The 27969-nt window shown below is 48.0% G+C and overlaps 1 protein-coding gene across 1 annotated transcript; it reads right to left on the bottom strand.

Annotated features, from left to right (window-relative positions):
• Window positions 1-53: 53 nt before the first annotated feature.
• Window positions 54-22899, bottom strand: LOC137545996 (uncharacterized). The gene is made up of 10 exons (XM_068267889.1): window positions 22869-22899; window positions 11544-11591; window positions 11402-11461; window positions 8651-8752; window positions 8165-8266; window positions 6573-6659; window positions 5840-5899; window positions 3238-3339; window positions 1988-2051; window positions 54-505 (listed from the first exon to the last, which is right to left on the bottom strand). Exons 2-9 carry the CDS (start codon window positions 11582-11584, stop codon window positions 1988-1990), a joined length of 618 nt encoding a protein of 205 aa, XP_068123990.1. The 5' UTR covers window positions 11585-11591; window positions 22869-22899; the 3' UTR covers window positions 54-505.
• Between the last annotated feature and the right edge of the window lie 5070 nt (window positions 22900-27969).

Below are 27969 nucleotides of genomic sequence, written 5' to 3'. Positions count from 1 at the left end.
GTTTTTTTCTGATGCTGCCTACTTTTTAATTTTTTTTTAGCATTCCCTACATACTTATTCATGCCTAACCCCGCCCTTTTTTTGTTTTTTTCTGATGCTGCCTACTTTTTAAAATTTTTTTTAGCACTCCCTACATACTTATTAATGCCTAACCCCGCCCTTTTTTTGTTTTTTTCTGATGCTACCTACTTTTTAATTATTTTTTTTTAGCACTCCCTACATACTTATTCATGCCTAACCCCGCCCTTTTTTTGTTTTTTTCTGATGCTGCCTACTTTTTAAAAATTTTTTTAGCACTCCCTACATACTTATTAATGCCTAACCCCGCCCTTTTTTTGTTTTTTTCTGATGCTACCTACTTTTTAATTTTTTTTTTTTAGCACTCCCTACATACTTATTAATGCCTAACCTCGCCCTTTTTTTGTTTTTTTCTGATGCTACCTACTTTTTAAAAAAATTTTTTTTTTTTTGCTTTCTTTGTAGAGTTTCAGCATTGACGATCTTCCTGCAAAATAGAACAAAAAAACTGTTAAATAAACTATTCTAGTTGTAGACAACATGGATGATTTTTAGCAAGCTGTAAAATTCTGCATCTCAGTACTGGCTTTATTATAAAGTCTGTTACACAAGCTTGGAGGTCAGGATGTCACTATACAGGCATGGTCAGGTCACACAAGCTTAGAGGTCTGCATGTCACTGTACAGTCTATGCCAGGCATGGCCAGGTCACACAAGCTCAGAGGTCAGCGTGTCACTGTACACAGCACAGCCTATGCCAGGCATTGTCAGGTTTTACAACTCAGCATAAATAATTGAGGTTTCTCTCTTCCAAGTAAATATTGTAGAACCCATCCACACACCCTCTAATTCTGATTGTCACGGGTCACCAAGCCCATAGGAAATGCTGCAGATCATCTGCAGTAACACTGCTGCCAAACAGCTCTGATATTCCTATTGCTTAGAGGGACACTGGGGTTTCTTCAGCAGCTCCCAGCCATCCACTCCCAGCAATTGCCAGCCATCCACATGGGTGTGGCCTGGCCTTGCAGAGCCATGGAAAAGCAGTATGTCTCTGCAGAGGGGCTGTATGTGCTGTATATATAGGTCAGATCAGAGGTAGGTGTGTGCGTGGGTAACAGTAAATTCGGGCGCATGAGGCTAGTGGACAAATCGGGCGCCGCCATTCACTCCTATAATAAATATCGTTTAATGGGCGCCCGATAGGAAAAAAGGGCGCCGGAGAAAACTAACGTTTTAAAAGCGGCGCCCGGAGACTTAATGTTTTATTACTGTTTCTCATGATTACACATTATTTAATGATTTATACATTTTTAAATATTATTTTTAAACGAAAAACAGTACAATATTTTTTTCCAAACATTATTTTTAAACGAAAAACAGTACTTTTTTTTTTTTTTTTACATTATTTTTAAACGAAAAAACCAACAGGGGGGTCTTAGGTTTAGGCACCAACAGGGGGGTCTTAGGTTTAGGCACCAACAGGGGGGTCTTAGGTTTAGGCACCAACAGGGGGTCTTAGGTTTAGGCACCAACAGGGGGGTCTTAGGTTTAGGCACCAACAGGGGGGTCTTAGGTTTAGGCACTAACAGGGGGGTCTAGGGGTTAGGGGTAGGTACAGGGAGGGTTACTTAGGCACCAACAGGGGGGGTCTTAGGTTTAGGCATCAACAGGGGGGTCTAGGGGTTAGGGGTAGGTACAGGGAGGGTTACTTAGTAATTTTTTTTTTAAACGTTATTATACGTTTCACTATTTAAACGAAAGATTAACGTTTTTACAATTGCCGATTTAATGCACATTATTTAATGATTTATAACTTTAAAAAACAATAATTTTAAACGAAATACAGTACAATACAATTTTAAACGTTATCCATGCTTATCGTTAAAAACCCGGCGCCCTTTTTTCCCAGCGCCCCTTTTTAACGTACGCGTGTGCGTGTGTGCGTGCGTGCGTGTGTATTTACTTACTTAGTCCTCCATCCTGCTCCAGCAGCACAGGGTCCACTTAGTTCTTCTCCAGGCTTGCTGAATCCTGTGAAAGAATAAAGGTACACATTTTAGTGGCAACCAAGCTGTCTAACTAAGCTATATTGGTCTTTCTGTTATATCTTTAGTCTTGTCTCCTCACTGCCCAGACTATACTATGGAGAACACAGAACTGACCACCTCAGACCACTGTCCTGCCTGGAATCACACTACAGATAACATGCTAGTACATGCTGTTCTCGCTCTTCCTCTGCAGCTCCTCTCTGTCAAGCTTTTCATTGGCTGCCATTAACCAGAGCAGTGGCGTAGCAATAGTAGAGGTAGAGGTTGCAGAGGTCTCGACTGCACCGGGGCCCTTAGGCCCCCCATAGGGCCCTCCCTCAACCGCAGTATTAGCTCTTTATTGGTCCTGTGTTTGTAATGGTCACTTCTATAAATGCTTTGAATGGCAATAATGATTAACAAGCTGTTCCCCATCCCCTTCTTGCACCTCTGACACGGTGGTTGTCCTTGGCAGGTTTGTTACGTATAGATTGCTTGGGGGGCCAAACTCACACCAGGGCCCACAGCTCCTTAGCTACGCCACTGAACCAGAGGATACATTTGAAATTCAACCTAACAAGCTCTTCCACAGTCTCTCTCCCCTGTATGTCCCTCACTAGTTTCCAGATGCCACCCAACTGCAATCTCAGATCTGCACACGACCCTCTTCTGTCCTCCTCTAGAATGTCCTAATCCCATTCATGTACACAGGATTGCTCACACTCCTCACTCCTTCTCTGGAATCCGCTTCCAAAACACATCTGTTCACTTCAACCTTTGAAATCTTTAAGCACTCCCTCAAAACTGACTTTTTCTGGTTAAGCATATGCTCTAACTTAGGCCATTCCCCTTCAATCTCCTCACTACATTTAACGTAAATGCACACTACCTCTAGCTATACATATTGTATTCTGCATATTGTATACTACCCAACCTTTTGTTTCCTCCCTATTCCTGTACACTAAGCTCGCAAGGGCAGTGTTCTCTCACCCTTTTGAGTCTTGGAATTTGCTATACATTTTGTTGTTATCTTTGCCACCGTAATAACTGTCTCTACCAAATATGTATTACGTACCAGTGTCTATATTTTGTGTATACTATTTGCCTGTATTATTATGTACCCCATGTGTGTTTCTTACTCTGTACAGTGCCAGGGAATCAATAATATTGTAATAATAACTCCTATTTACCTTGCTACCAGGGATGCCCTGCGTGGCTCTGCAGGTGGGGGCGTGGCTGCTGGAGGCATGGCTTCTGGAGGCGTGGCTGCTGGGGTTGTCGCTGCTGCAATGCTGGAGAAAGAAAACACAGGTAAATGGAGAATGCTGTAGAAATATTTAATGGATGTAATATAGATGTTATATGTGATGTATACAGAACATTTCCCTACATGTATAAAGGTTATCATATATCCCCCAGTGATCATATAAGCTCAGTGTTTGGGGAATTCTGGACGCTGAGCTGACAGGTAATCACCACTGATCTCTTCCAGGTGATGGAGGCCCCAGTGACTGGATCATCTCATGGCAGTTATAGGTTTAGGCAGAGCCGGATCATCCACAAGGCAATCCTAGGCAGTTGCCTAGGGCCCAGAGAAAGTCAAGGGGCCTGGTGGATGCTACCCCCCACCAAATCTTACTAAAAACACTAGGTGATCATCAGTGATGGGCAGAAACTGCTATCTTGCCTTGGGCCTCATTTCATCGTAATCCTTTTCTGGGTTTAGGTGGCCACAGAGAAAATGACTGGAGAAAAGATCAAGAACTCTGCCTGGATGCCAGTGGAGGTGATGCATCATCCAGCTATAGACACATTCTTCATACACTTACACATACCACTTAACTACCTAACGCCGATGGGCGTGACCGCAGCGGCAGCCCCAGGACCACCTAATGCCGATTGGCATCCAGTCCTGGAGCTGCAGTTTGCCAGGGAACACGCACGCACATGCGCGATCGTTCCCTGCCGGTTCCCAGAGAGGAGTCTGCTAGCCGCGATCACGGCTAGCAGACTGTTCAGAGCCGAAAGGGGAAAGAAATCCCCTTTGTATACATTTGTACAGCGCTGCGATCTCCTGCATCACTGTACAGGGGACACTCAGCTGTCCCTCAGAGCGGCTCTAATGTGTGTCCTCTCATAGGCTGATGTCTGAGAGGCGGGGATGAGTGCCGATCGCCGTCCTATGGTGATCAGGACGGCACAGAGGGGAGGGAGGAAGAGGGAGGGAAAAGGCTCCCTTTTTTAATGCAAAAAAAAAAACAAAAACAAAGATCGCAGCAGCGATCAGAGACCTCCTACAGAGTGTCATATTAAGGACAAGAAAATGAGGTTAAATTAATTTGTGTGCTTCGTTGTAGGGCTGTGCCTCTATTGTGAAAGATGGCCTGGTCACTAGGGGGGTGTAAGCCTGTGGTCCTGAAGTGGTTTAAGGGGTCATAATTCACTACACAGGCGATGTTTCAACCCCCTCAACATGCAGCCATGGTGCTTTTTTTCCAAGTTTGTCGCAGTTCTGGCCCACCTGTGTTGCCACAGCCCTCCCCCACCTCGGCAGCTGTGGCCTGATAAGCATGGAGCGAGCCACTGTAACGCAGGAGGGGGTGGCCTCAGAGCTTTGGAAGACTTTGGAAAAATGGCTGCGGCTGTCTTGCCACTGGAGGAGGCACCTGTCTAGTGAATTATAACTGAGCAGGTGAGTTATTTATCCAGAAATTCTGGCATGCTGCACCATTAAGACAGAGCCTGACATGACAGTTACTGTCTTTTACATTGGAGGTACTCTTTATGGCCAATTCACACTATGGGGTGTATACACTGAACTGTGTTACGCAAAATGACATGTGTAAAGTCTTACGCTGGATGAGTAGAGATTATGCATTGTATGTAATGTGTTGCATTCTGCTCTGCTCATCATGTGATAAGACATTGGCCTCAATTCACTAAGATCATACTGGAGATAATAAGGCAAGAGAAAACTTACCACCACACAGTGAGAGAGTTATCTTATCTCTTCATTCCTTAAGTTACCTCCTCTGTAGTTATTTTACCTCATCTGTAGTTAATTTACCTCCTCTGTAGTTATTTTCACACGCAGTTAATTAACAGCATGTCTTTAACTCGAGTTATTTTAAGGATTGGAGAGTTAACTTAAAGACAGAAGAGTTAACTTTAGGCTTCCCTGAGGTAAAATGTTTCCTGAATACTACATGCCTTATCACCATGGTAACAACTCTAGAAGAGTTATTAAAGACAGGAGATAAGCTTAGTGAATTGAGGCCATTATGCATGTTATTCTGCTGACCTCCATTCAGTGCTACACCCCAATGTCCCCTGCCCTGCCTGTTGCTGCTGCAGTAACAGGCATGCAGAGTGCCCATGCTATCCTATTGGCCCTTTCACTGAGTGCAGGAGGAAGTATGGAGGGAAGTTACAAAACTGCTTGAAATCGATCACAATTACAATCAAGTGGCTAAATTGTGGGATCGATCTCTGCCAGATTCGGACATTATGATCGAATCTGCTGGATATCGATACCGCAAATCAAGTAATGTATGTGCACCTTTAGTGATGTCTTAGTAAATCAGGTGCATTATCTTGATGATGATGATGATTAGCACCTGTCTGGTATAAGCATTTGATTACCTATTGGATGACTGCTATTGATATGATTTATTTTCTATTTATGCAGCGGATTTATTGATAGATCAAATCTATTTACTGAATCATATGTGAAAGTCCGCCCACTTTACAGAATTTTACATAAAAGTCTTTTACTTAAAGAAGGATACTCACATTTCGGAAACCATTGCCAGCACATATTGTTGTAGGGCTTCGGAGAGTTCAGGTCCATTTCTATATAAGAGAAAAGAGAGGATGGATGAAGCAAACAGTAAAAGGATTGTATGGAGAGACGTTTACAAACTACTTTACTTACTCTTCCTCCTCCTGCTGATGATGGTCCTCTGGAACGTCGTCTTTTTATAAAGTAAACCATAAACTTGTGTTTTTTTAGTTTTTTGTGCTTTTAGTTTTTTGTGTATTTTTAGTTTTGTGTTTTTTTAGTCTCTACCAAATATGTATTACATACCAGAGTCTATATTTTGTGTGTACTATTTGCCTGTATTATTATGTACCCCATGTGTGTTTCTTACTCTGTACAGTGCCAGGGAACAGGGGCGTAGCAATAGGGGTTGCAAAGGTTGCGACCGCATCGGGGCCCTTGGGCTAGAGGGGCCCCGAAAGGCCCTCCGTCAACTGCAGTATTAGCTCTCTATTGGTCCTGTGCTCGTAATAATCACTTCTATAGATACTTTGAATACTAGTAATCATTATTAAACTATTCCCCATCCCCTTCTTGCACCTCTGACACTGTAGTTGCCATTGGCAGGTTTTGATGCGCCGTATCAATCGTTATGTATAGACTGCTTGGGGGGGGCCCATTGTAAAACTTGCATCGGGGCCCACAGCTCCTTAGCTACGCCACTGCCAGGGAATCAATAATATTGTAATAATAACTCCTATTTACCTTGCTACCAGGGATGCCCTGCGTGGCTTTGCAGGTGGGGGCGTGGCTGCTGGAGGCGTGGCTTCTGGGGTTGTCGCTGCTGCAATGCTGGAGAAAGAAAACACAGGTAAATGGAGAATGCTGTAGAAATATTTAATGGATGTAATATACCGTATTTTCCGCCGTATAAGACGCACTTTTTCTCCCCCAAAAATGGGGAGAAAAAGTCACTGCGTCTTATACGGCAAAGGCAGGGAATCCCCGAGTTCCGATCGCCCGCCGTTACAAACCGCCGACCCGCCGCATCATCGGGGATTCCCTGCATAATCCCAGCCGCATGTCTGTCACTATGGTGTGCCGTGTCCCCCCTTCTGTTACTTGTGTGGCCGCTCTGACAAGCCCCGTAGTAACTCATGCGTATAAAGTATTTCCTTGCGCCCCGCGTGGCCGCTTTGTCCCGCCCCCGTCGGAAGCCCCGTATTATGTCTCACCTCATGCATATAAAGTATTAACTTGCATCCCGCGTGGCCGCTTTGTCCCCCCCTCCCCTGTCGGTGTCTCCCCGTGCCTGTTAAAAGTAACGCCAGACAGCGTAGCTTACTGCATCCATGCTGCTTTGGGATCGCCGATGTCCTCACTTCTCGCTCTAGTGACCGGCGCTTGTGGAGATGATGTCATCTGCAAGTTAATACTTTATATGCATGAGGTGAGACAAATAATACGGGGCTTCCGACGGGGGCGAGACAAAGCGGCCACGCGGGACGCAATGAAATACTTTATATGCATGAGCTGAGACACATAATACGGGGCTTGTCAGAGTGGCCACACAGGTAACAGAAGGGGGGACATTAATGCAGAGACAGAGAGACCACACAGGGAGGGGAGGAAGGGGGGCATGTAATACGCAAGGAGATCATACAGACAAGGGGGCTGGACAGAGGCTACACAGGGGTCAGGAGTGTGTGTGTGGGGGGGGGGGGGGCAGTCAAAGAAGAACACAACACAACAGGGGACACCTGGGGACAGAGGCTGGACAGAGCAGCCACACAGTGGGCAGAAGGGGAAGGGGGACACCCAGCGACAGAAGAAGACACCTGGGGATACACAGGGGACACCTGGGGCAGAAGGGGACACACAGGAGGTCAAAGAGGACAGAAGGGGACACCATTATTAGATGCTACTGGAACATGGACACACCAGGATTAGTATATCTTTTTTCCCCTGGTTTTTGCCCTCTAAACCTGGGTGCGTCTTATATTCCGGAGCGTCTTATACGGCGCGAAATACGGTAGATGTTATATGTGATGTATACAGAACATTTCCCTACATATATAAAGGTTATCATATATCCCCCAGTGATCATATAAGCTCAGTGTTTGGGGAATTCTGGAGGCTGAGCTGACAGGTAATCACCACTGATCTCTTCCAGGTGCTTTTAGTTTTTTGTGTATTTTGAGTTTTGTGTTTTTTTAGTCTCTACCAAATATGTATTACGTACCAGAGTCTATATTTTGTGTATACTATTTACCTGTATTATTATGTACCCCATGTGTGTTTCTTACTCTGTACAGTGCCAGGGAATCAATAATATTGTAATAATAACTCCTATTTACCTTGCTACCAGGGATGCCCTGCGTGGCTTTGCAGGTGGGGGCGTGGCTGCTGGAGGCGTGGCTTCTGGAGGCGTGGCTGCTGGGGTTGTCGCTGCTGCAATGCTGGAGAAAGAAAACACAGGTAAATGGAGAATGCTGTAGAAATATTTAATGGATGTAATATAGATGTTATATGTGATGTATACAGAACATTTCCCTACATATATAAAGGTTATCATATATCCCCCAGTGATCATATAAGCTCAGTGTTTGGGGAATTCTGGACGCTGAGCTGACAGGTAATCACCACTGATCTCTTCCAGGTGCTTTTAGTTTTTTGTGTATTTTGAGTTTTGTGTTTTTTTAGTCTCTACCAAATATGTATTACGTACCAGAGTCTATATTTTGTGTATACTATTTGCCTGTATTATTATGTACCCCATGTGTGTTTCTTACTCTGTACAGTGCCAGGGAATCAATAATATTGTAATAATAACTCCTATTTACCTTGCTACCAGGGATGCCCTGCGTGGCTTTGCAGGTGGGGGCGTGGCTGCTGGAGGCGTGGCTTCTGGAGGCGTGGCTGCTGGGGTTGTCGCTGCTGCAATGCTGGAGAAAGAAAACACAGCTAAATGGAGAATGCTGTAGAAATATTTAATGGATGTAATATAGATGTTATATGTGATGTATACAGAACATTTCCCTACATATATAAAGGTTATCATATATCCCCCAGTGATCATATAAGCTCAGTGTTTGGGGAATTCTGGACGCTGAGCTGACAGGTAATCACCACTGATCTCTTCCAGGTGATGGAGGCCCCAGTGACTGGATCATCTCATGGCAGTTATAGGTTTAGGCAGAGCCGGATCATCCACAAGGCAATCCTAGGCAGTTGCCTAGGGCCCAGAGAAAGTCAAGGGGCCTGGTGGATGCTACCCCCCACCAAATCTTACTAAAAACACTAGGTGATCATCAGTGATGGGCAGAAACTGCTATCTTGCCTTGGGCCTCATTTCATCGTAATCCTTTTCTGGGTTTAGGTGGCCACAGAGAAAATGACTGGAGAAAAGATCAAGAACTCTGCCTGGATGCCAGTGGAGGTGATGCATCATCCAGCTATAGACACATTCTTCATACACTTACACATACCACTTAACTACAGAGAACAAGTTCATAAACGCTCTACCCCCATGATAACACATACCAGTCGGTGCAGGATCTAGGGAGCCAGTCCTTAAGCAAATACCATGAAGAAAGGATCCGCAAACCAGAATTGGCTTAGTGAAAAATGTCCATTCTTTATTAGAAAAATCCACATGACAGGAAATGTGCAATAAAATCACAGAATCGACTGACGCGTGTCGGGCTTACAATCTGCCCTTAGTCATAGTCATTTGACTATGACTAAGGGCAGATTGTAAGCCCGACACGCGTCAGTCGATTCTGTGATTTTATTGCACATTTCCTGTCATGTGGATTTTTCTAATAAAGAATGGACATTTTTCACTAAGCCAATTCTGGTTTGCGAATCCTTTCTTCATGGTACCACTTAACTACCTAACGCCGATGGGCGTGACCGCAGCGGCAGCCCCAGGACCACCTAATGCCGATTGGCATCCAGTCCTGAAGCTGCAGTTTGCCAGGGAACACGCACGCACATGCGCGATCGTTCCCAGCCGGTTCTTAGAGAGGAGCCTGCTAGCCGCGATCACGGCTAGCAGACTGTTCAGAGCCGAAAGGGGAAAGAAATCCCCTTTGTATACATTTGTACAGCGCTGCGATCTCCTGCATCACTGTACGGGGGACACTCAGCTGTCCCTCAGAGCGGCTCTAATGTGTGTCCTCTCATAGGCTGATGTCTGAGAGGCGGGGATGAGTGCCGATCGCCGTCCTATGGTGATCAGGACGGCACAGAGGGGAGGGAGGAAGAGGGAGGGAAAAGGCTCCCTTTTTTAATGCAAAAAACAAAACAAAAACAAAGATCGCAGCAGCGATCAGAGACCTCCTACAGAGTGTCATATTAAGGACAAGAAAATGAGGTTAAATTAATTTGTGTGCTTCGTTGTAGGGCTGTGCCTCTATTGTGAAAGATGGCCTGGTCACTAGGGGGGTGTAAGCCTGTGGTCCTGAAGTGGTTAAAGAGCACATCCAGTGTAACAGAGTCTGTTGTGTAATCCTCCCTCTTAATGCTGCCAGGATCGGGAGGGGGGGGGGGGGGGGTTCAGTGTTTAAAACTGACCTGCTCAGTCATAATTCACTACACAGGCGATGTTTCACCCCCCTCGACATGCAGCCATGGTGCTTTTTTTCCAAGTTTGGCGCAGTTCTGGCCCACCTGTGTTGCCACAGCCCTCCCCCACCTCGGCAGCTGTGGCCTGATAAGCATGGAGCGAGCCACTGTAACGCAGGAGGGGGTGGCCTCAGAGCTTTGGAAGACTTTGGAAAAATGGCTGCGGCTGTCTTGCCACTGGAGGAGGGACCTGTCTAGTGAATTATAACTGAGCAGGTGAGTTATTTATCCAGAAACCCTGGCATGCTGCACCATTAAGACAGAGCCTGACATGACAGTTACTGTCTTTTACATTGGAGGTACTCTTTATGGCCAATTCACACTATGGGGTGTATACACTGAACTGTGTTACGCAGAATTACATGTGTAAAGACTTACGCCGGATGAGTAGAGAGTATGCATTGTATGTAATGTGTTGCATTCTGCTCTGCTCATCCTGTGATAAGACATTATGCATGTTATTCTGCTGACCTCCATTCAGTGCTACACCCCAATGTCCGTTGCCCTTCCTGTTGCTGCTGCAGTAACAGGCATGCAGAGTGCCCATGCTATCCTATTGGCCCTTTCACTGAGTGCAGGAGGAAGTATGGAGGGAACTTACATAACTGCTTGAAATCGATCACAATTACAATCAAGTGGCTAAATTGTGGGATCGATCTCTGCCAGATTCGGACATTATGATCGAATCTGCTGGATATCGATACCGCAAATCAAGTAATGTATGTGCACCTTTAGTGATCACTTAGTAAATCAGGTGTATTATCGTGATGATGATGATGATGATTAGCACCTGTCTGGTATAAGCATTTGATTACCTATTGGATGACTGCTATTGATATTATTTATTTTCTATTTATGCAGCTGATTTATTAATAGATCAAATCTATTTACTGAATCATATGTGAAAGTCCGCCCACTTTACAGAATTTTACATAAAAGTCTTTTACTTAAAGAAGGATACTCACATTTCGGAAACCATTGCCAGCACATATTGTTGTAGGGCTTCGGAGAGTTCAGGTCCATTTCTATATAAGAGAAAAGAGAGGATGGATGAAGCAAACAGTAAAAGGATTGTATGGAGAGACGTTTACAAACTACTTTACTTACTCTTCCTCCTCCTGCTGACCAAAGGCAAGGTTCTTCTCCATGATACTCCTGCAGAGAAACATGTGACAAGAGTCAGTTACTGGACACACTCATGTTTGCTCATTTACTAACAAGACATTTATTTTCTATCACATAAGAAGCAGACGAGCAAAACCCCCAGTGCCTGATTTACTATGATTCCACATAACTGGAGATCACTGGAGAACATAAAAGATCCTATAATCCTGTTATGGACTTGAATCGATTTGAATGAAAGTAGAAAATAATCCTTTTTTTTTTTATATTAAAAAAAACCCAAAAGATTATCCCATTTTTTCTATAAAAATCTGATCGGACATCTAACGGACTCACAGATGTATGGAGGCGGGACAGGGACTCACAGGTGTATGGAGGCGGGACAGGGACTCACAGATGTATGGAGGCGGGACAGGGACTCACAGATGTATAGAGGCTGGACAGGGACTCACAGATGTATGGAGGCGGGACAGGGACTCACAGATGTATGGAGGCGGGGCTGGGACTCACAGATGTATGGAGGCGGGACAGGGACTCACAGATGTATGGAGGTGGGACAGGGACTGACAGATGTATGGAGGCGGGACAGGGACTCACAGATGTATGGAGGCGGGACAGGGACTGACAGATGTATGGAGGCGGGCAGGGACTCACAGATGTATGGAGGCGGGACAGGGACTCACATATGTATGGAGGCGGGACAGGGACTCACAGATGTATGGAGGCGGGACAGGGACTCACAGATGTATGGAGGCGGGACAGGGACTCACAGGTGTATGGAGGCGGGACAGGGACTCACAGGTGTATGGAGGCGGGACAGGGACTCACAGATGTATGGAGGCGGGACAGGGACTCACAGATGTATGGAGGCGGGACAGGGACTCACAGATGTATGGAGGCAGGACAGGGACTCACAGATGTATGGAGGCGGGACAGGGACTCACAGATGTATGGAGGCGGGACAGGGACTCACAGATGTATGGAGGCTGGACAGGGACTCACAGATGTATGGAGGCGGGGCTGGGACTCACAGGTGTATGGAGGCGGGACAGGGACTCACAGGTGTATGGAGGCGGGACAGGGACTCACAGATGTATGGAGGCGGGACAGGGACTCACAGATGTATGGAGGCGGGACAGGGACTGACAGGTGTATGGAGGCGGGACAGGGACTCACATGTGTATGGAGGCGGGACAGGGACTCACAGATGTATGGAGGCTGGACAGGGACTCACAGATGTATGGAGGCGGGACAGGGACTCACAGGTGTATGGAGGCGGGACAGGGACTCACATATGTATGGAGGCGGGACAGGGACTCACAGATGTATGGAGGCGGGACAGGGACTCACAGGTGTATGGAGGCGGGACAGGGACTCACAGATGTATGGAGGCGGGACAGGGACTCACAGATGTATGGAGGCGGGACAGGGACTCACAGATGTATGGAGGCGGGACAGGGACTCACAGATGTATGGAGGCGGGACAGGGACTCACAGGTGTATGGAGGCGGGACAGGGACTCACATGTGTATGGAGGCGGGACAGGGACTCACAGGTGTATGGAGGCTGGACAGGGACTCACAGATGTATGGAGGCGGGACAGGGACTCACAGGTGTATGGAGGCGGGACAGGGACTCACATGCAGTGTTCTCCCCAGAATATTTTTCCAGCCGGGTGGCATGAAATAGTAGCCGGGTGGCATGAAAAAGTAGCCGGGTGGGGCGAGTTGAAAATGTAGGGCAACTGTGCTTACAGCATAGGAGGAGGTGAGGAGGTGAGCCGATGACAGCCGGGTGGTCACAAAATCTAGCCGGGTGGAGCACCCGGCTAAAAGAGCCTGGGGAGAACACTGCACATGTGTATGGAGGCGGGACAGGGACTCACAGGTGTATGGAGGCGGGACAGGGACTCACAGATGTATGGAGGCGGGACAGGGACTCACATATGTATGGAGGCGGGACAGGGACTCACATATGTATGGAGGCGGGACAGGGACTCACATATGTATGGAGGCGGGACAGGGACTCACAGATGTATGGAGGCGGGACAGGGACTCACAGATGTATGGAGGCTGGACAGGGACTCACAGATGTATGGAGGCGGGACAGGGACTCACAGATGTATGGAGGCGGGACAGGGACTCACAGATGTATGGAGGCGGGACAGGGACTCACAGATGTATGGAGGCGGGACAGGGACTCACAGATGTATGGAGGCGGGACAGGGACAGGGACTCACAGATGTATGGAGGCGGGCAGGGACTCACAGATGTATGGAGGCTGGACAGGGACTCACAGATGTATGGAGGCGGGCAGGGACTCACAGATGTATGGAGGCGGGACAGGGACTCACAGATGTATGGAGGCGGGACAGGGACTCACAGATGTATGGAGGCGGGACAGGGACTCACAGATGTATGGAGGCGGGACAGGGACTCACAGATGTATGGAGGCGGGACAGGGACTCACAGATGTATGGAGGCGGGCAGGGACTCACAGATGTATGGAGGTGGGACAGGGACTGACAGATGTATGGAGGCTGGACAGGGACTCAAAGATGTATGGAGGCTGGACAGGGACTCACAGATGTACACAGCGGTGATTTATTTACCTACCACGATCCTGCGTATCCGCTGTACTGCACAGACGCAAAGGACTTGCGCCTGCACAGTAGAGCAGATACGATTGGGTTCGGTTATTTCCACCTTACCTGAATAAAGAGCCGCTAGTGTGCCTGCGCAGAATTGCGGTAGGTAAATATTTACCTCGCTGCACTTTGGGGAGTCCTGGCGCTTGAACAGAGGGAAGGAGGAGCATGGGGGAATCCTTGTCAGGATCCCCCTCCCGAGGTAAGTATCCCCCAGAGGGTTTTTTTTTTTCAGTTACAGATTCTCTTTAAAGGGCTGTTTGGGGAACAGCGGTATATACATACAGGGGACCCCACATATGCAGACTTGTTTTTTATTGATGTCATTTTAATCTAAGAGCTATAAATAAAGAAATTTGAACCTTTGACGGTGCTGACCTTCGGTGATTATTGCAGTCGATACATGAACATTAATAATAATTATAAATATTACAACTATTTGCTACAAAACATAATAAGCTTCAATTCCCAGTGTTGCCAGCAGGGGGAGGCAGCTAACCAGAACAGATCCAAGTATGCAGCAGTATTACTATACAATAGTCAACCATTATTATTATTATTACTCTTTTTGTATTGATGAAGCACTGAAATATACTTTATAGATAACTAGCAGACCCAGACCCATTTAAAAACGGGCTTTAGAGTCTGTGTTTTTCGCCGCTGCCCGCCGCATGTACTGCGCACGCGCGCACCCGCCTGTCTCCTTGGCCCCCTCCTCCTGTCGCTGTGAGGCTGGGTCCGTGCTGCGCACATGCGTAGTAGCAAAAAGCACGGACCCAGCTACGCAGGGACAGTTGCCTATTATTATATAGGATATGATTATACCAGAAACTGTCCCTCAATGAAGCTCACAATCTAATCACGGACATATTTACAATCAGATTTCACTACTGAAAAAAAAAAACTGATCAGTGTTGTGGGATGTTGGAGGAACCAGACTGGCTGGAAGAAACCCATTCTACAATAGTCAGCTTGGTGTAATTGCCTTCTTAAAACAGAAGGAAATTTGCAATAATTCAGTTATAAATGAACATTTGTGGTTACCCACAATGCACTACTACTAAATATGCAAATTATCCCTTTTCACCCTAGTTAAGCCAAGCAAGCATCCAGAACCGCTTGGTGTATAGCAAGCCTATAGCTTTAAGTTTTACACAGCCATATCAAACCCACATGTAGACATCCTGTTTTGGACTTTTGGTCCTCATCAGTACATAGCAGGGATAGATAAGGCTGTATGAAATAGGGTTTGGACGAGTACAACAGAGTAACCAAGCAGCTCAGGGTGACCCAAACTACTAGGAATGTATAGGGGGATAAAAGGAACCAAAAAGCCCTCCTACTAAAAAAGCAAAGCTTGGTGTAATTGCCTTCTTAAAACAGAAGGAAGTTTGCAATAATTCAGTTATAAATGAACATTTGTGGTTACCCACAATGCACTACTACTAAATATGCAAATTATCCCTTTTCGCCCTTGTTAAAAGGACTCCGAGCTCATAATAAAAAAGAAAGTTGTACTCACCTGGGGCTTTCTCCAGCCCAGTGCTGGTCGGGAGGTCCCACGACGGCGTCCTGGCTCCTCTCCAACACCCCGATCCGGAATGGCTGACAGGCCGCAGCCCAGGCGACACTCTTCCGAGTGTCGGGCTGCTCCTTCCGCGTATGACGTCACACGCTGGCCGCCTCGCGTCATCACGGCGGCCGGCGTGAAAGTACTGCGCATGCGCGATTAAAGCGCGCATGCGCAGTACTTTCACGCCGGCCGCCGTGATGACGCGAGGCGGCCGGCGTGTGACGTCATCCGCGTCATATGCGGAAGGAGCAGCCCGACACTCGGAAGAGTGTCGCCCAGGCTGCGGCCTGTCAGCCATTCCGGATCGGGGTGTTGGAGAGGAGCCAGGACGCCGTCGTGGGACCTCCCGACCAGCACTGGGCTGGAGAAAGCCCCAGGTGAGTACAACTTTATTTTTTATTATGAGCTCGGAGTTCCTTTAAGCCAAGCAAGCATCCAGAACCGCTGGTGTATAGCAGTTTAAAAAAAAACATTTATATCGCACTTTTCTCCTGGCGGACTCAAAGCGCCAGAGCAGCAGCCACTAGGACGCGCTCTATAGGCAGTAGCAGTGTTAGGGAGACTTGCCTAAGGTCTCCTACTGAATAAGTGCTGGCTTACTGAACAGGCAGAGCCGAGAATCAAATCCTGGTCTCCTGCGTCAGAGGCAGAGCCCTTAACCATTACACCATCCAGCCACAGCCATTTCAAACCAACATGTAGACAGCCTGTTTCGGACCCCTGCCCTAAAGTCTATAATATAGATGCAGCCTCTGTGGAACCAGAAGGCATGTCCTACATTTCAGGTCATGCTGAGGAGTTGCAGGTTTATTGCTCAAACATACATGAATGTTCTATGTAACACTGCAAGCCTCAGTCTGGTCTAAGAGGACATGCTGGCTGGCCCTTGTGATTCCAGGGGCTTGGTGTATCCACAGCAAGGGTTAATAAAGAAGGAAGGATGAGGCAGATATCTGCAGGGGTAGAGCGTGCTGTGCTAACAGCCTGAGGTCACGGCTTGGCCGGACAGAAGCTCCCGGCTGTCTGTGCACGTGCGTACCAGCAGCATCTCCCGGCAGCCTAGCTTTCCCCTATCTCTGCAGATACAGAGTGCGGCTGAGGCATGCTGGGAGTTGTAGTTCAGACCCTGGCAGGCAGTGCTGGGATCAGGAGGAAGATATCTGCAGGGAGAGAGCGTGCTGTGCGAACAAACTGAGCTCCCGGCTGTCTGTGCACGTGTGTCCCAGCAGCATCTCCCGGCAGCCTAGCTTTCCCCTATCTTTCAGCCAGGCAGAAAGTCATTATTAGCCGGTCACTCGCCTAGCCTACTTTCCATATGTGTCAATGGCAGCACAATAGGGTTTAGCCCCGCCCCTTAACCCCCATAGGACCTTGTAACTATAAATTACTCCCTACTACTCCTCCCCCTAGTCTTTTTGTCCTCGTCATTACCTGCTTGACCCCTGGACCTAGGTGTAACGTGAAAACTCTTGCCTAACAATCTATATACCATGCAGGTTAAGCCCCCTGTATGAGGGTCATCTCTGGTCTAAATGACAGGAGTGACAAGTCTGCTGGTCACAGACGACACTACAGCCATGATTGAGCAATGCTCTGGATTCCATGCCTTACCTGCAGGCGGATGGCTAGGAGGCCCTGTGTGGCTAAACGCCGCCGAAGAAAGCGTCAGGTAGGTCTGCTCCGCTGTGTCACTATCTGCTGTGATGGGTCCTGCTCGGATTGCGGGGAGGCGGCGTGTACTTCCGGCTTACAGCCGGTCGGGTCGGCGTGCGCTCCAACTATGCGCACCAGCTCAGAGACTCGCTCGGCGGCTCTCTTCCGGCCACGCCCCGCCCTCCCTATTGGTCGGCTTACTGCCGGTCGGATCAGCTATGCGCACCAGTTCAGGGATTCGCTCGGCGGCTCTCTTCCGGCCACGCCCCGCTCTCCCTATTGGTTGGGTGGCGGGGATGCAGTATTTCTGCGCTGCTACGCTCATTTTGAGCTGTCACGCTTCCAGGACGGGCGATACGCAGAGCGGACCTCGCTGTCAGCATCATGGATGACTGTAAGAGATATATATTTTAAATGTCATAGATCTTCTTGTGTTTTAAGCCTTATCCCTTCTGTATGAGCAGGCTCTAAGTGTTCCATTACATCACAGCAGGTTCAGACTTGGAGCAGCAGACGCTGGGCACTGACCAGATTCCTCTAGAGGATGAAGTCCAGATTGTTAGGTAGGGGGGTTTATTTAGAGGGTAAGTTATTTTACTTTAGGAAAAGGGCTAATCTGATTGACATCTGTCTTTCAGATCTCGGGAGCAGGGAAGAGGATGGTCACAGGGACCGAGAGAACACTACTATTATTATAGTAGAAGATCGCCCCCTAGATACAGATCTCGCTCTAGAGAACGATCAAGATCTAGAAGACGTGACAAGTCGCCTAAAAGATCAAGATCACAATATGCACACACTTCACAGAAAAGGTGCTGGGCCTGTGACCAGGATGTTATACCGGGAAAATTAGTCTGTCATGACTGTTTTTCCAATATGCCAAGGGAGCCGGAGCAACCTAGGGATATCTCAAAAATGATAAAAGAAGCCGTTCAGGATACAATGAACGAATATATAGCCAACTTGCCAACACCTGCAATGCACCCCACGGAGCAACCAGGCCCATCTCAGACGTCTGATACGGAGCCAGACACAGCTGAGGTCGGCTTCAATTTTAATCTTGTACAGCCATATATCAAGTCTATTCGAGAAGCCATGGACTGGCAGGAGGAGCAAAAGGAGGAACCCACAGGTCAAAAGGAATATTTTTCTCACCTGAAGAAATCTTACAAACCCTTTCCGCTAATTAAAGCTATCGGAGATCTATTCAAGGAGGAATGGGGAAAAGTGGATAAAAGAACTACGTATGCGAATAAGTTTAACAAGCTGTATCCAATGGAGCAGGACAAGCTACTATCACTTGAGAAGCCTCCAAAAGTAGATGCCGCCGTTATAGGCCTAGCCAAGCATGTCACGCTGCCAAAGGAGGACTCAGTGGGCCTTAAAGACCCACTTGAGAAGAAGATGGATTCAGAGTTAAAGAAAGTATATATCTCCTCGGGAGCGGCCTGCAGACCGGCAATAGCCCTGACTACGGTATCAGAAGCACTAAGAACCTGGACTCAAAATATAGAGGAGGCAATAAGATCAGACGCAGATAAGGAGGCGATCATCGCGGCCTTAGATGACCTAAAACTGACGGCAGACTTCGTGGGCGAGGCCTCTGTAGATGTAATAAGGTGCTCTGCCAGGTCTATGCTTCATTCAGTAGTAACCAAACGGGCATTGTGGCTAAGGAGTTGGTCCGCCGACCCATCTTCCAGACAGCAATGGTGTCAGATTCCATATGACGGGAAAAATCTGTTTGGAGACGAATTAGACACAGCCATTTGCCGTGTAACGGGAGGAAAGTCGGGTATGATCCCACAAGATCGCAAGACTAAGAAGCCAAATTTCTCTCCAAGAAACTCGTTTCAACAAACCCGTTACAGAAGCACGGCGTACAGGCCCGGAAGGGAATACAGGAGGACATGGCAAAGTTCACAATCGACCCTTCAGAAACTAAATAAACAAAAGAGAACCCCACAGACGACATCAACGCAGAAGGGGTTTTGATGGTTCCTCTGTCCAGACATTACCAGTGGGAGGAAGACTTCAATCTTTCAGCGAGGTCTGGACAAAAGAGATAAAGGATCACTGGGTGACACAAACTGTGACGACAGGACACCGATGGAATTTCGTAGAACAACCACCCAATATCTTCAAAATCACAAAAATTCCGAAAGCGGTACAAAAGCAGCAGATCCTCATGAGTTACATTCAGGACTTATTGAACAAACATGCAATAGAGGAGGTACCGGTAGGAGAGAGGGGTCAGGGAGTCTACTCGCCCCTGTTCTTTGTAAAGAAGAAAAATGGGGATCTACGTCCCGTTATGGATCTCAGAACCCTAAATACATACATAAGGCTCAGAAGATTCAAAATGGAGACTCTGCAAACAATTACGAAGGTGACTATGCTGCAGGATTGGGCAATATCAATAGATCTGGAAGATGCCTACCTTCACATAATGATACAAGACAGTTTCCGAAAGTATCTGAGGTTTACTGTAGGACAAATGCATCTGCAATTTCGTTGCCTTCCCTTCGGGATCTGTACGGCACCTCGCACCTTTACGAAAGTATTAGTAGCATTGATAGAGCGTCTCAGACTAAGAGGACTAAGGTTATACCACTATTTAGACGACCTCCTACTATTACACCAACAGGAAGACGTCATTCTGGAACATACACAGATACTCCTGACGGAGTTACAGACATTTGGATGGAAGGTGAATACTGCCAAAAGTCGATTGACTCCAGCCAGGAAGTTTACGTTTCTAGGAGCAGACTTTCAGACAGAACAAAACACAATTGGCCTTCCAATAGAGAAGCAGATCAAAGTCCAGAGACTAGCACGGAACATAATTTGTGCCACATCACTAACAGCAAGGCAGTGTCTAAGTTTCCTAGGAACATTAACCGCGACCATACCAATGGTAAAATGGGCGCAATGGCACTGTCGGCAATGGCAGACTGGACTACTAACACAATGGACCAGCAGACGAATGAATCAACGAATACTCATAACTCCACCTATGAGGAACAGTGTGTTCTGGTGGACGAAAAGGAGAAACCTAGGCAACCCTTTACCCATCCAGATCATCTGTCAGACCATGGTTACCACAGACGCCAGTCAAAGAGGTTGGGGCGCAGTAATGCAATCTCAGGCCATTCAAGACAAATGGAGTTCCCCGCAGACAGGCGTAGCATCGAATATTTTAGAGATGAGAGCGGCCAAGTTAGCCCTAACCTACTTCAAAAGCCAACTCAGTGGACAGAATGTGATATTACAGATGGACAATTCCACAGCAGTCTCGTACATCAGACGGCAGGGGGGCACAAGATCAAGAACGTTACTTCAGGAAGTATCTCCGATCTTCATCTTAGCAGAACGGATGTTCAATACGCTGACCGCAACTTATATTCCGGGACCACAGAACTCGACAGCCGATTTCCTGAGCAGACACGATATCGACAACAACGAGTGGAGTCTAGACAAGTCAATCTTCCAGGAGATATGTCAACAATTGGGATCTCCCCAGTTGGACCTTATGGCGACTGCACTAAACACACAATGCAACAGCTTTATCTCGAGAAGATATACACCGACAGCAGTGGCAACGGATGCACTAGTCGCAGACTGGATGTTCCATACAGCATACGTGTTTCCGCCAATCCCACTGATACACAAACTACTGATGAGACTCAGCAGGGAGAAGGTGACTCTTATAGCGGTAATTCCTTACTGGCCGAGGAGACCGTGGTTCCCGTTGCTGTGGCAGATGAAGATCTTACAGCCACTGATACTCCCGACAAGGCCGGATCTGCTGACACAGGGACCGATCTCACACCCCAATCCATCCAGCCTAAAACTAGCGGCCTGGAAATTGAGAGGCGGAAGTTGGAATTACTAGGATTCTCGGATAAAGTAATAGAGACTATTCTTAAAGCAAGAAAGCCCTCCACAAATGTATCCTATCAGAGAATCTGGACGAGATTTGTAGAATTTGCTGAACAAAATAGTTTTGATCCTCTAAAACCAAACATCTCGCAACTACTACAGTTCTTACAATCCGGAATGGATAAAGGCCTGGGCTACCATTCACTAAAAGTCCAAGTATCAGCAATCTCAGCGCTAACGGACGAAAGATGGGCACTACACCCACTAGTAGTACAGTTCATAAGGGGAGTTATGAAGGAGAGACCTCCCCGGAAAATGATATTTCCTAAATGGGATCTCCCACTAGTACTAGATAATCTATCCAGATCACCATACTCACCTACCAAAGACTGTTCTCTCGTACAACTCACCCAGAAAGCAGTCTTCTTAGTGGCAATGTCTTCCGCTAGAAGGATATCTGAAATCCAGGCACTTGGATGGCAGGAGCCATTTTTGACATTTTTTCCTGATAGGATAGTATTAAGACCTATCCAACACTTTATTCCTAAAGTCTCAACTGTGTTTCATTTCAACCCCGAATGGACATTACCAACCCTTATGGGAGAGGAGGACACCACACCTCATCCTCTCGATGTAGGGGATGTCTTAAAAAATTATATAACACAAACAAGAGACTTAAGACAAACAGAGAGACTTTTCATCATACCCACAGGGAGTAGAAAAGGACAACCTGCATCCTCTAGAACTATAGCTAGTTGGATTGTCGCTATCATTCAGAATGCCTATAAGGCAAATAAACTCTCGCCCCCACAACAGATATCGGCACACTCCACGAGAGGCGTGGCGGCATCGTGGGCGGCATTCACCAAGGTATCTGCAGAAAAAGTGTGCCAGGCGGCCAGCTGGTCGTCTGTCAACACGTTTATGAAACATTATAGAGTGGATCCAGCAGTAAATACGACCAGGCAGTTTGGTCAAAATGTGCTAAGTGTTCATGTCGAGTGTGTATAAATAAAATTTTCAGCATTACACCTCATCCCTCCCATTGTATTTTTTGAGCTAGTTAACTCCCTATTGTGCTGCCATTGACACATATGGAAAGCGGAAAATTGAATACTTACCTGCCGGTAATTTTCCTTTCCAGATGTGTCCATGGCAGCACAACGCTCCCACCCTAGATTCGGTAATGCCGAGTTAAAAGACTAGGGGGAGGAGTAGTAGGGAGTAATTTATAGTTACAAGGTCCTATGGGGGTTAAGGGGCGGGGCTAAACCCTATTGTGCTGCCATGGACACATCTGGAAAGGAAAATTACCGGCAGGTAAGTATTCAATTTTCCGCTATTGCTGCTGTACTTCAGAGGCAGGAGAGGGACGCGGGGCGGGGACTCAGGGCGGGACTCCGCCGGGTCTCACACTCGCATTGGTGTCGGGAAAAGGGGTGGGCGTGGACGTGGAGAATGTCGCTCGGCTACACAGCTGTCTGTATACACTACAGTTGGGAGACACACACGGCGCTAGAATGTAGGCGGGGAACATAGAGGCGGGATTACATACCAGAAATGTCCGTCCTCTTCGAAGCTCGGAAGCGAAGTGGGCGGGGTTAAGTCCTGCGCAAGCTATACTCCAGCTATAGCTCGAGCAGGACTTAACCCCGCCCACTTCGCTGCCAGATAGTAACACGGGACCGAACTATAACTCAAACAGGACTTAACCCCGCCCACTTCGCTGCGAGATAGGGACACGGTACTACCCAGAGTGCTGAGGCATGCTGGGAGTTGTAGTCCAGATCCCGGCAGGCAGTAATGGGAAGTTGGGAACAGGAGGAAGATCTCTGCAGGGGGGAGAACGTGCTGTGCGAACAGACTGAGCTCCCGGTTGTCCCGTCTAAACTAGCTACCCATCCAAAATAGCTACTTTCAGCACTGCGCATGCGCACTTCCATAAACTCGTCACAGGGAGGGAGGAGGGTCGTCTGAAATAGCTACTTTTCTGCTGCACCACTCAGAAAACTATCAAACCTACCAGCACAGAACTGTTGCTAAAGAAGAAGTGGCAACTAGCCGCTGTGCAGGCTTGCCGAGATCTCATCTCCCTTCTCCTCTTCTTTACTACACAGCTGCGTGACTCGCAGGGCAGCTGATACTCCCTCACTCAGGCTGACGTAGTTCTCCCTGCTTCCTCCTGAAGGCTGCAATGTCTGTCCTCCTCGCACAGCATATCTCTGGCATACACCTCGTCTAGTGCTGTGCATCCCTCTTCTCGAGTACTGCTCTCTCCTCTGCTTTCTTCAGAGCTCCTCTGCTATAATTCACATTTGTGCGGCTCCTGACTGAGTTGTCATGTGACAAACTGGGGAAGCACAGTACACTGGGCAGCTCGCCTCTGATGAAAGTGTAGGAGAGGAGCAATGCAAAGCGCTGGATGAGGTGTAATGGAATTATAAACCTGCTTTGCTGTCATGTGCCTTAAAATACAAGGTGGTGGAGGACAGACATTGCAGGGGGGAGGGGGGAGAATGTCAGCCACGGGGAGTGTGAGTGTGGGGCTCAAATTACATCAATCTTTGTGAAACGTAATATATTGTACATGGGGCAGGTGAGGGAAGAGGGGTCAGTAATGCTGGCCACTTAGCTTTTTCTTTGGGGGGGGGGGGGGGGGGGGGATGATCCTGGCTATACATAGGGGAACAAGAGAACTATTAGATTAGTAGGGGGGGGGGGGGGCACACATAAAATGTTGGGAGGAATAGTCATACTAGCCACTTTGCAGGTGAGGGGGGGGGGAGGGGGGTTTAAGGTGTACTGGCCAAACTTTCTGGTGGGAAATGGTAGAACATGATATGAGGGGAAGGGCAGGGGGTAAGGTGCAGAGCAGGTGTAAACGGGGCTGCCATAAGCACCGATATTAAAAGCCGCAATTAACGATATGGACAGTACTTAAAGGGAACCAGAGACGTTGGTGGAAAGGTTTTATACATACCTGGGGCTTCCTCCAGCCCCATAAGCCTGGATCGCTCCTATGCCACCGTCCTCCACTGCCTGGATCCGACGGTACCGGGACCCGTCATTTCCGCGAGTCGGCCGGCGGACGCAGCCAATTGTCCGCATCACAGGGGCTCCCTCCATATACCTACGCATGCGGCTGCAAATTGCGCAGCCACATGCGTAAGGGTATGGAGGTAGCCCCTGTGCATGCGGACAATTGGCCGCGTCCGCCGGAAGTGACGGGGCCCGGTACCGGCGATACAGGAAGCGGAGGATTGCGGCGTGGGAGCGATCCGCGCTTATGGGGCTGGAGGAAGCCCCAGGTATGTATAAAACCTTTTCCTATTTTTCCCTATCCTTCCTCTCTGGTTCCCTTTAATAATGTGCTGCCCACATAGCGATTTTTCTGGTGACTGCTGCCTTTTCTGGTGACTGCTGCCTTTCTGGTGACTGCTGCCCACTTTACGATTATTTTCTGGTGACTGCTGCCCACTTTACGATTATTTTCTGGTCACTACTGCTCACATTACAATTTTCTGGTACCTGCTGCCCACATTGCGATTTTTCTGGTGACTGCTGCCCACATTGCGATTTTCTGGAGACTGCTGCCCACTTTACGATTATTTTATGGTGACATGCTGCCCATGTTACGATTATTTTATGGTGAAATGCTGCCCACGTTATGATTATTTTATGGTGAAATGCTGCCCACTTTACGATTAATTTCTGGTGAAATGCTGCCCACTTTATGATTAATTTCTGGTGAAATGCTGCCCACTTTACGATTCATTTCTGGTGAAATGCTGCCCACTTTACGATTAATTTCTGGTGCATTATGATTATTGTATGGTGAAAACGCTGACCCATTACAATTATTTTATAGTGAAACGCTTTATTTAAAATGATTATTTGGCACCTATGGGGGGGCCCCATCCAAATTTTTGCAGGGGGGCCCAGTGATTTCTAGTTATGCCCCTGCTAGTATATGCCCAAGTGTTATACATACTTGGGGCTTCCTCCAGCCACACGAATCGCTCCTACGGTGCCGTCCTCACTCTTCTGGTATCGGGTCCTATAACTTCAGCCAGTTGCGGCCAGTTGTTGCATGCGCAGTGTGGCTGGGAGCGTTCTTTGCCTGCACAGTACTCCCAGCTGCCGGAGAGGGACGGAGGGGATCGCACTGCGCATGCGTTGACTGGCCACTGGCCAGTTGCAAATAATTATAGCTGGGGTAACTGGAAGAAGCTGCGCATGCGCAGTTATGCACAGTCCGTACAGGCACTGGTAAAGCAAGTTGCAAAATCTGTTGGGTCGCAAAATCTTTCACCACACCAATCTAGTGGGAGGCATCAACAGATACTTTAACAGTATTTAAATATCACAGTGGCTGAATCCGGTGTAATGAAAAATTTTGCAACCCATCATAGTTTGCAACTTGCCATAGAGGACAGTGTATAACTGCGTAGGCGTGGCTTCTCTCTGTTAACACGCCTGTCATTTTTTTGCAACCATGGATCCCATTGAGCTAGAAGGGGATTGTTCCCGTCCCCTGTAGCTCAACTAATAACCCCCCCCCCCCCGGAGGGAACAATCCCCCCTCTTGCTCAACTAATAACCCCCCTGGAGGGAACAATCCCCCCTTCTTGCTCAACTAATAACGGATCCCATTGAGCTAGAAGGGGATTGTTCCCTCAGGTGTTATGAGGCCCAGGATGCTTCGATAGCGGCCTTAAGCTCATCCAGAGTGTTGGGTCCTTGCGTCTCTCAACTTTCTCTTCACAACATCCCACAGATTCTCTATGGGGTTCAGGTCAGGAGAGTTGGCAGGCCAATTGAGCACAGTAATGCCATGGTCAGTAAACCATTTACCAGTGGTTTTGGCACTGTGAGCAGGTGCCAGGTTGTGCTGAAAAATGAAATCTTCATCTCCATAAAGCTTTTTAGCAGATGGAAGCATGAAGTGCTCCAAAATCTCCTGATAGCTAGCTGCATTGACCCTGCCCTTGATAAAACACAGTGGACCAACACCAGCAGCTGACATGGCACCCCAGACCAGAGAGGTAAGTCCACCTGAACATCCCCCTCTTTTAGACAGGTTTTAAATGTTTTTATTCTACTCTGGCGCCTCTGTACACCAAGCTTTACTGAAATCTTGATTCCACCCTCGGTGGAGGGGTGCTACCCCGTTTCCTATCTACAGAGAACGACATCTTAAAAACCTGAGTGGGGTCAGGTTATAATACTCCCTACCTGCACTTGAAGTGGTTGCCTATGGGTAATCCATGTTTGTGAGTATATCTAAGATTTTTTGTTTTAAACCACAACCAACTTAACAATACTACACCATATTGGGCTCTCGATTTCGCTTTGTTCTTCCAAGCATACTCCCTCAGTATTAGTGTTGGGCGAACAGTTCGGCTGTGTTGGCCGAACAGTTCGGCTGCCGAACCTCTCTGGACCTCTCTGGGCCTCTTACTACTTCCGGGGTCGCAATGACCCGGAGTAGTACGCCTGCGCTGGCCCGGCGGAGCGCGTCCTAGACCGCGTTCCCGTTGCCGGGCACTCTCTGCGCATGTGTGTGACGTCATGGGCTGGCTGGCTGGTGGTGATGCTGTGGCTGGGCTGGCTGGCGGTGATGCTGTGGCTGGGTTGGCTGGCGGTGATGCTGTGGCTGTGCTTGGCTGGTTGAAGTAAATGCTACCCTGACTGGTGGTGATGCTGTGGCCTTTTTGCCAGTGATTCTGGGCTGGTTGGCTGGTGGTGATGCTGGGCTGGCTGGCCGGCCTAGATAGTTTAGGTAGTGAGAGATGCCCCCTAGTTTAGGTAGCGCCAGGAGCCCCGCAGTTTAGGTAGTGACAGGAGCCCCCAGTTTAGGTAGTGACTAGAGATGGGCCGAACGGTTCGCCGGCGAACGGTTCCACGCGAACTTTGGTGGTTCGCGTTCGTGTGCCGCAGGCGAACGTTTGCGGAAGTTCGGTTCGCCCCAGAATGCACCTTGAGGGTCAACTTTGACCCTCTACATCACAGTCAGCAGGCCCAGTGTAGCCAATTAGGCTACACTAGCCCCTGGAGCCCCACCCCCCTTATATAAGGCAGGCAGCGGCGGCCATTACGGTCACTCGTGTGCCTGCATTAGAGAGAGTAGGGCGAGCTGCTGCAGAGTGCAGACTGTCTCTCATAGGGAAACATTAGTTAGGCTTAACTAACTTCCTGGCTGCATACCTGTTCAGTGAACCCACCACTGCATACCTGTTCTGTGAACCCACCACTGCATACCTGTACTGTGAACCCACCACTGCATACCTGTTCAGTGAACCCACCACTGCATACCTGTTCTGTGAACCCACCACTGCATACCTGTACTGTGAACCCACCACTGCATACCTGTTCAGTGAACCCACCACTGCATACCTGTTGTGTTCAGTGAACCCGCCACTGCATACCTGTTCTGTTCAGTGGACTCGCCTACTTGTATACCTGTTTAGTGAACCCGCCACTGCATACCTGTTGTGTTCAGTGAACCTGCCACTGCATACCTGTTCTGTGAACCCGCCACTGTATACCTGTTCTGTTCAGTGAACCCGCCACTGCATACCTGTTCAGTGAACCCGCCACTGCATACCTGTTGTGTTCATTGAACCCGCCACTGTATACCTGTACTGTTCAGTGAA

This window comes from Hyperolius riggenbachi, chromosome 1, assembly GCF_040937935.1.
Source record: "Hyperolius riggenbachi isolate aHypRig1 chromosome 1, aHypRig1.pri, whole genome shotgun sequence".
Lineage (NCBI taxonomy): Eukaryota > Metazoa > Chordata > Amphibia > Anura > Hyperoliidae > Hyperolius > Hyperolius riggenbachi.
This window is presented reverse-complemented; position numbering and strand designations above follow the sequence as displayed.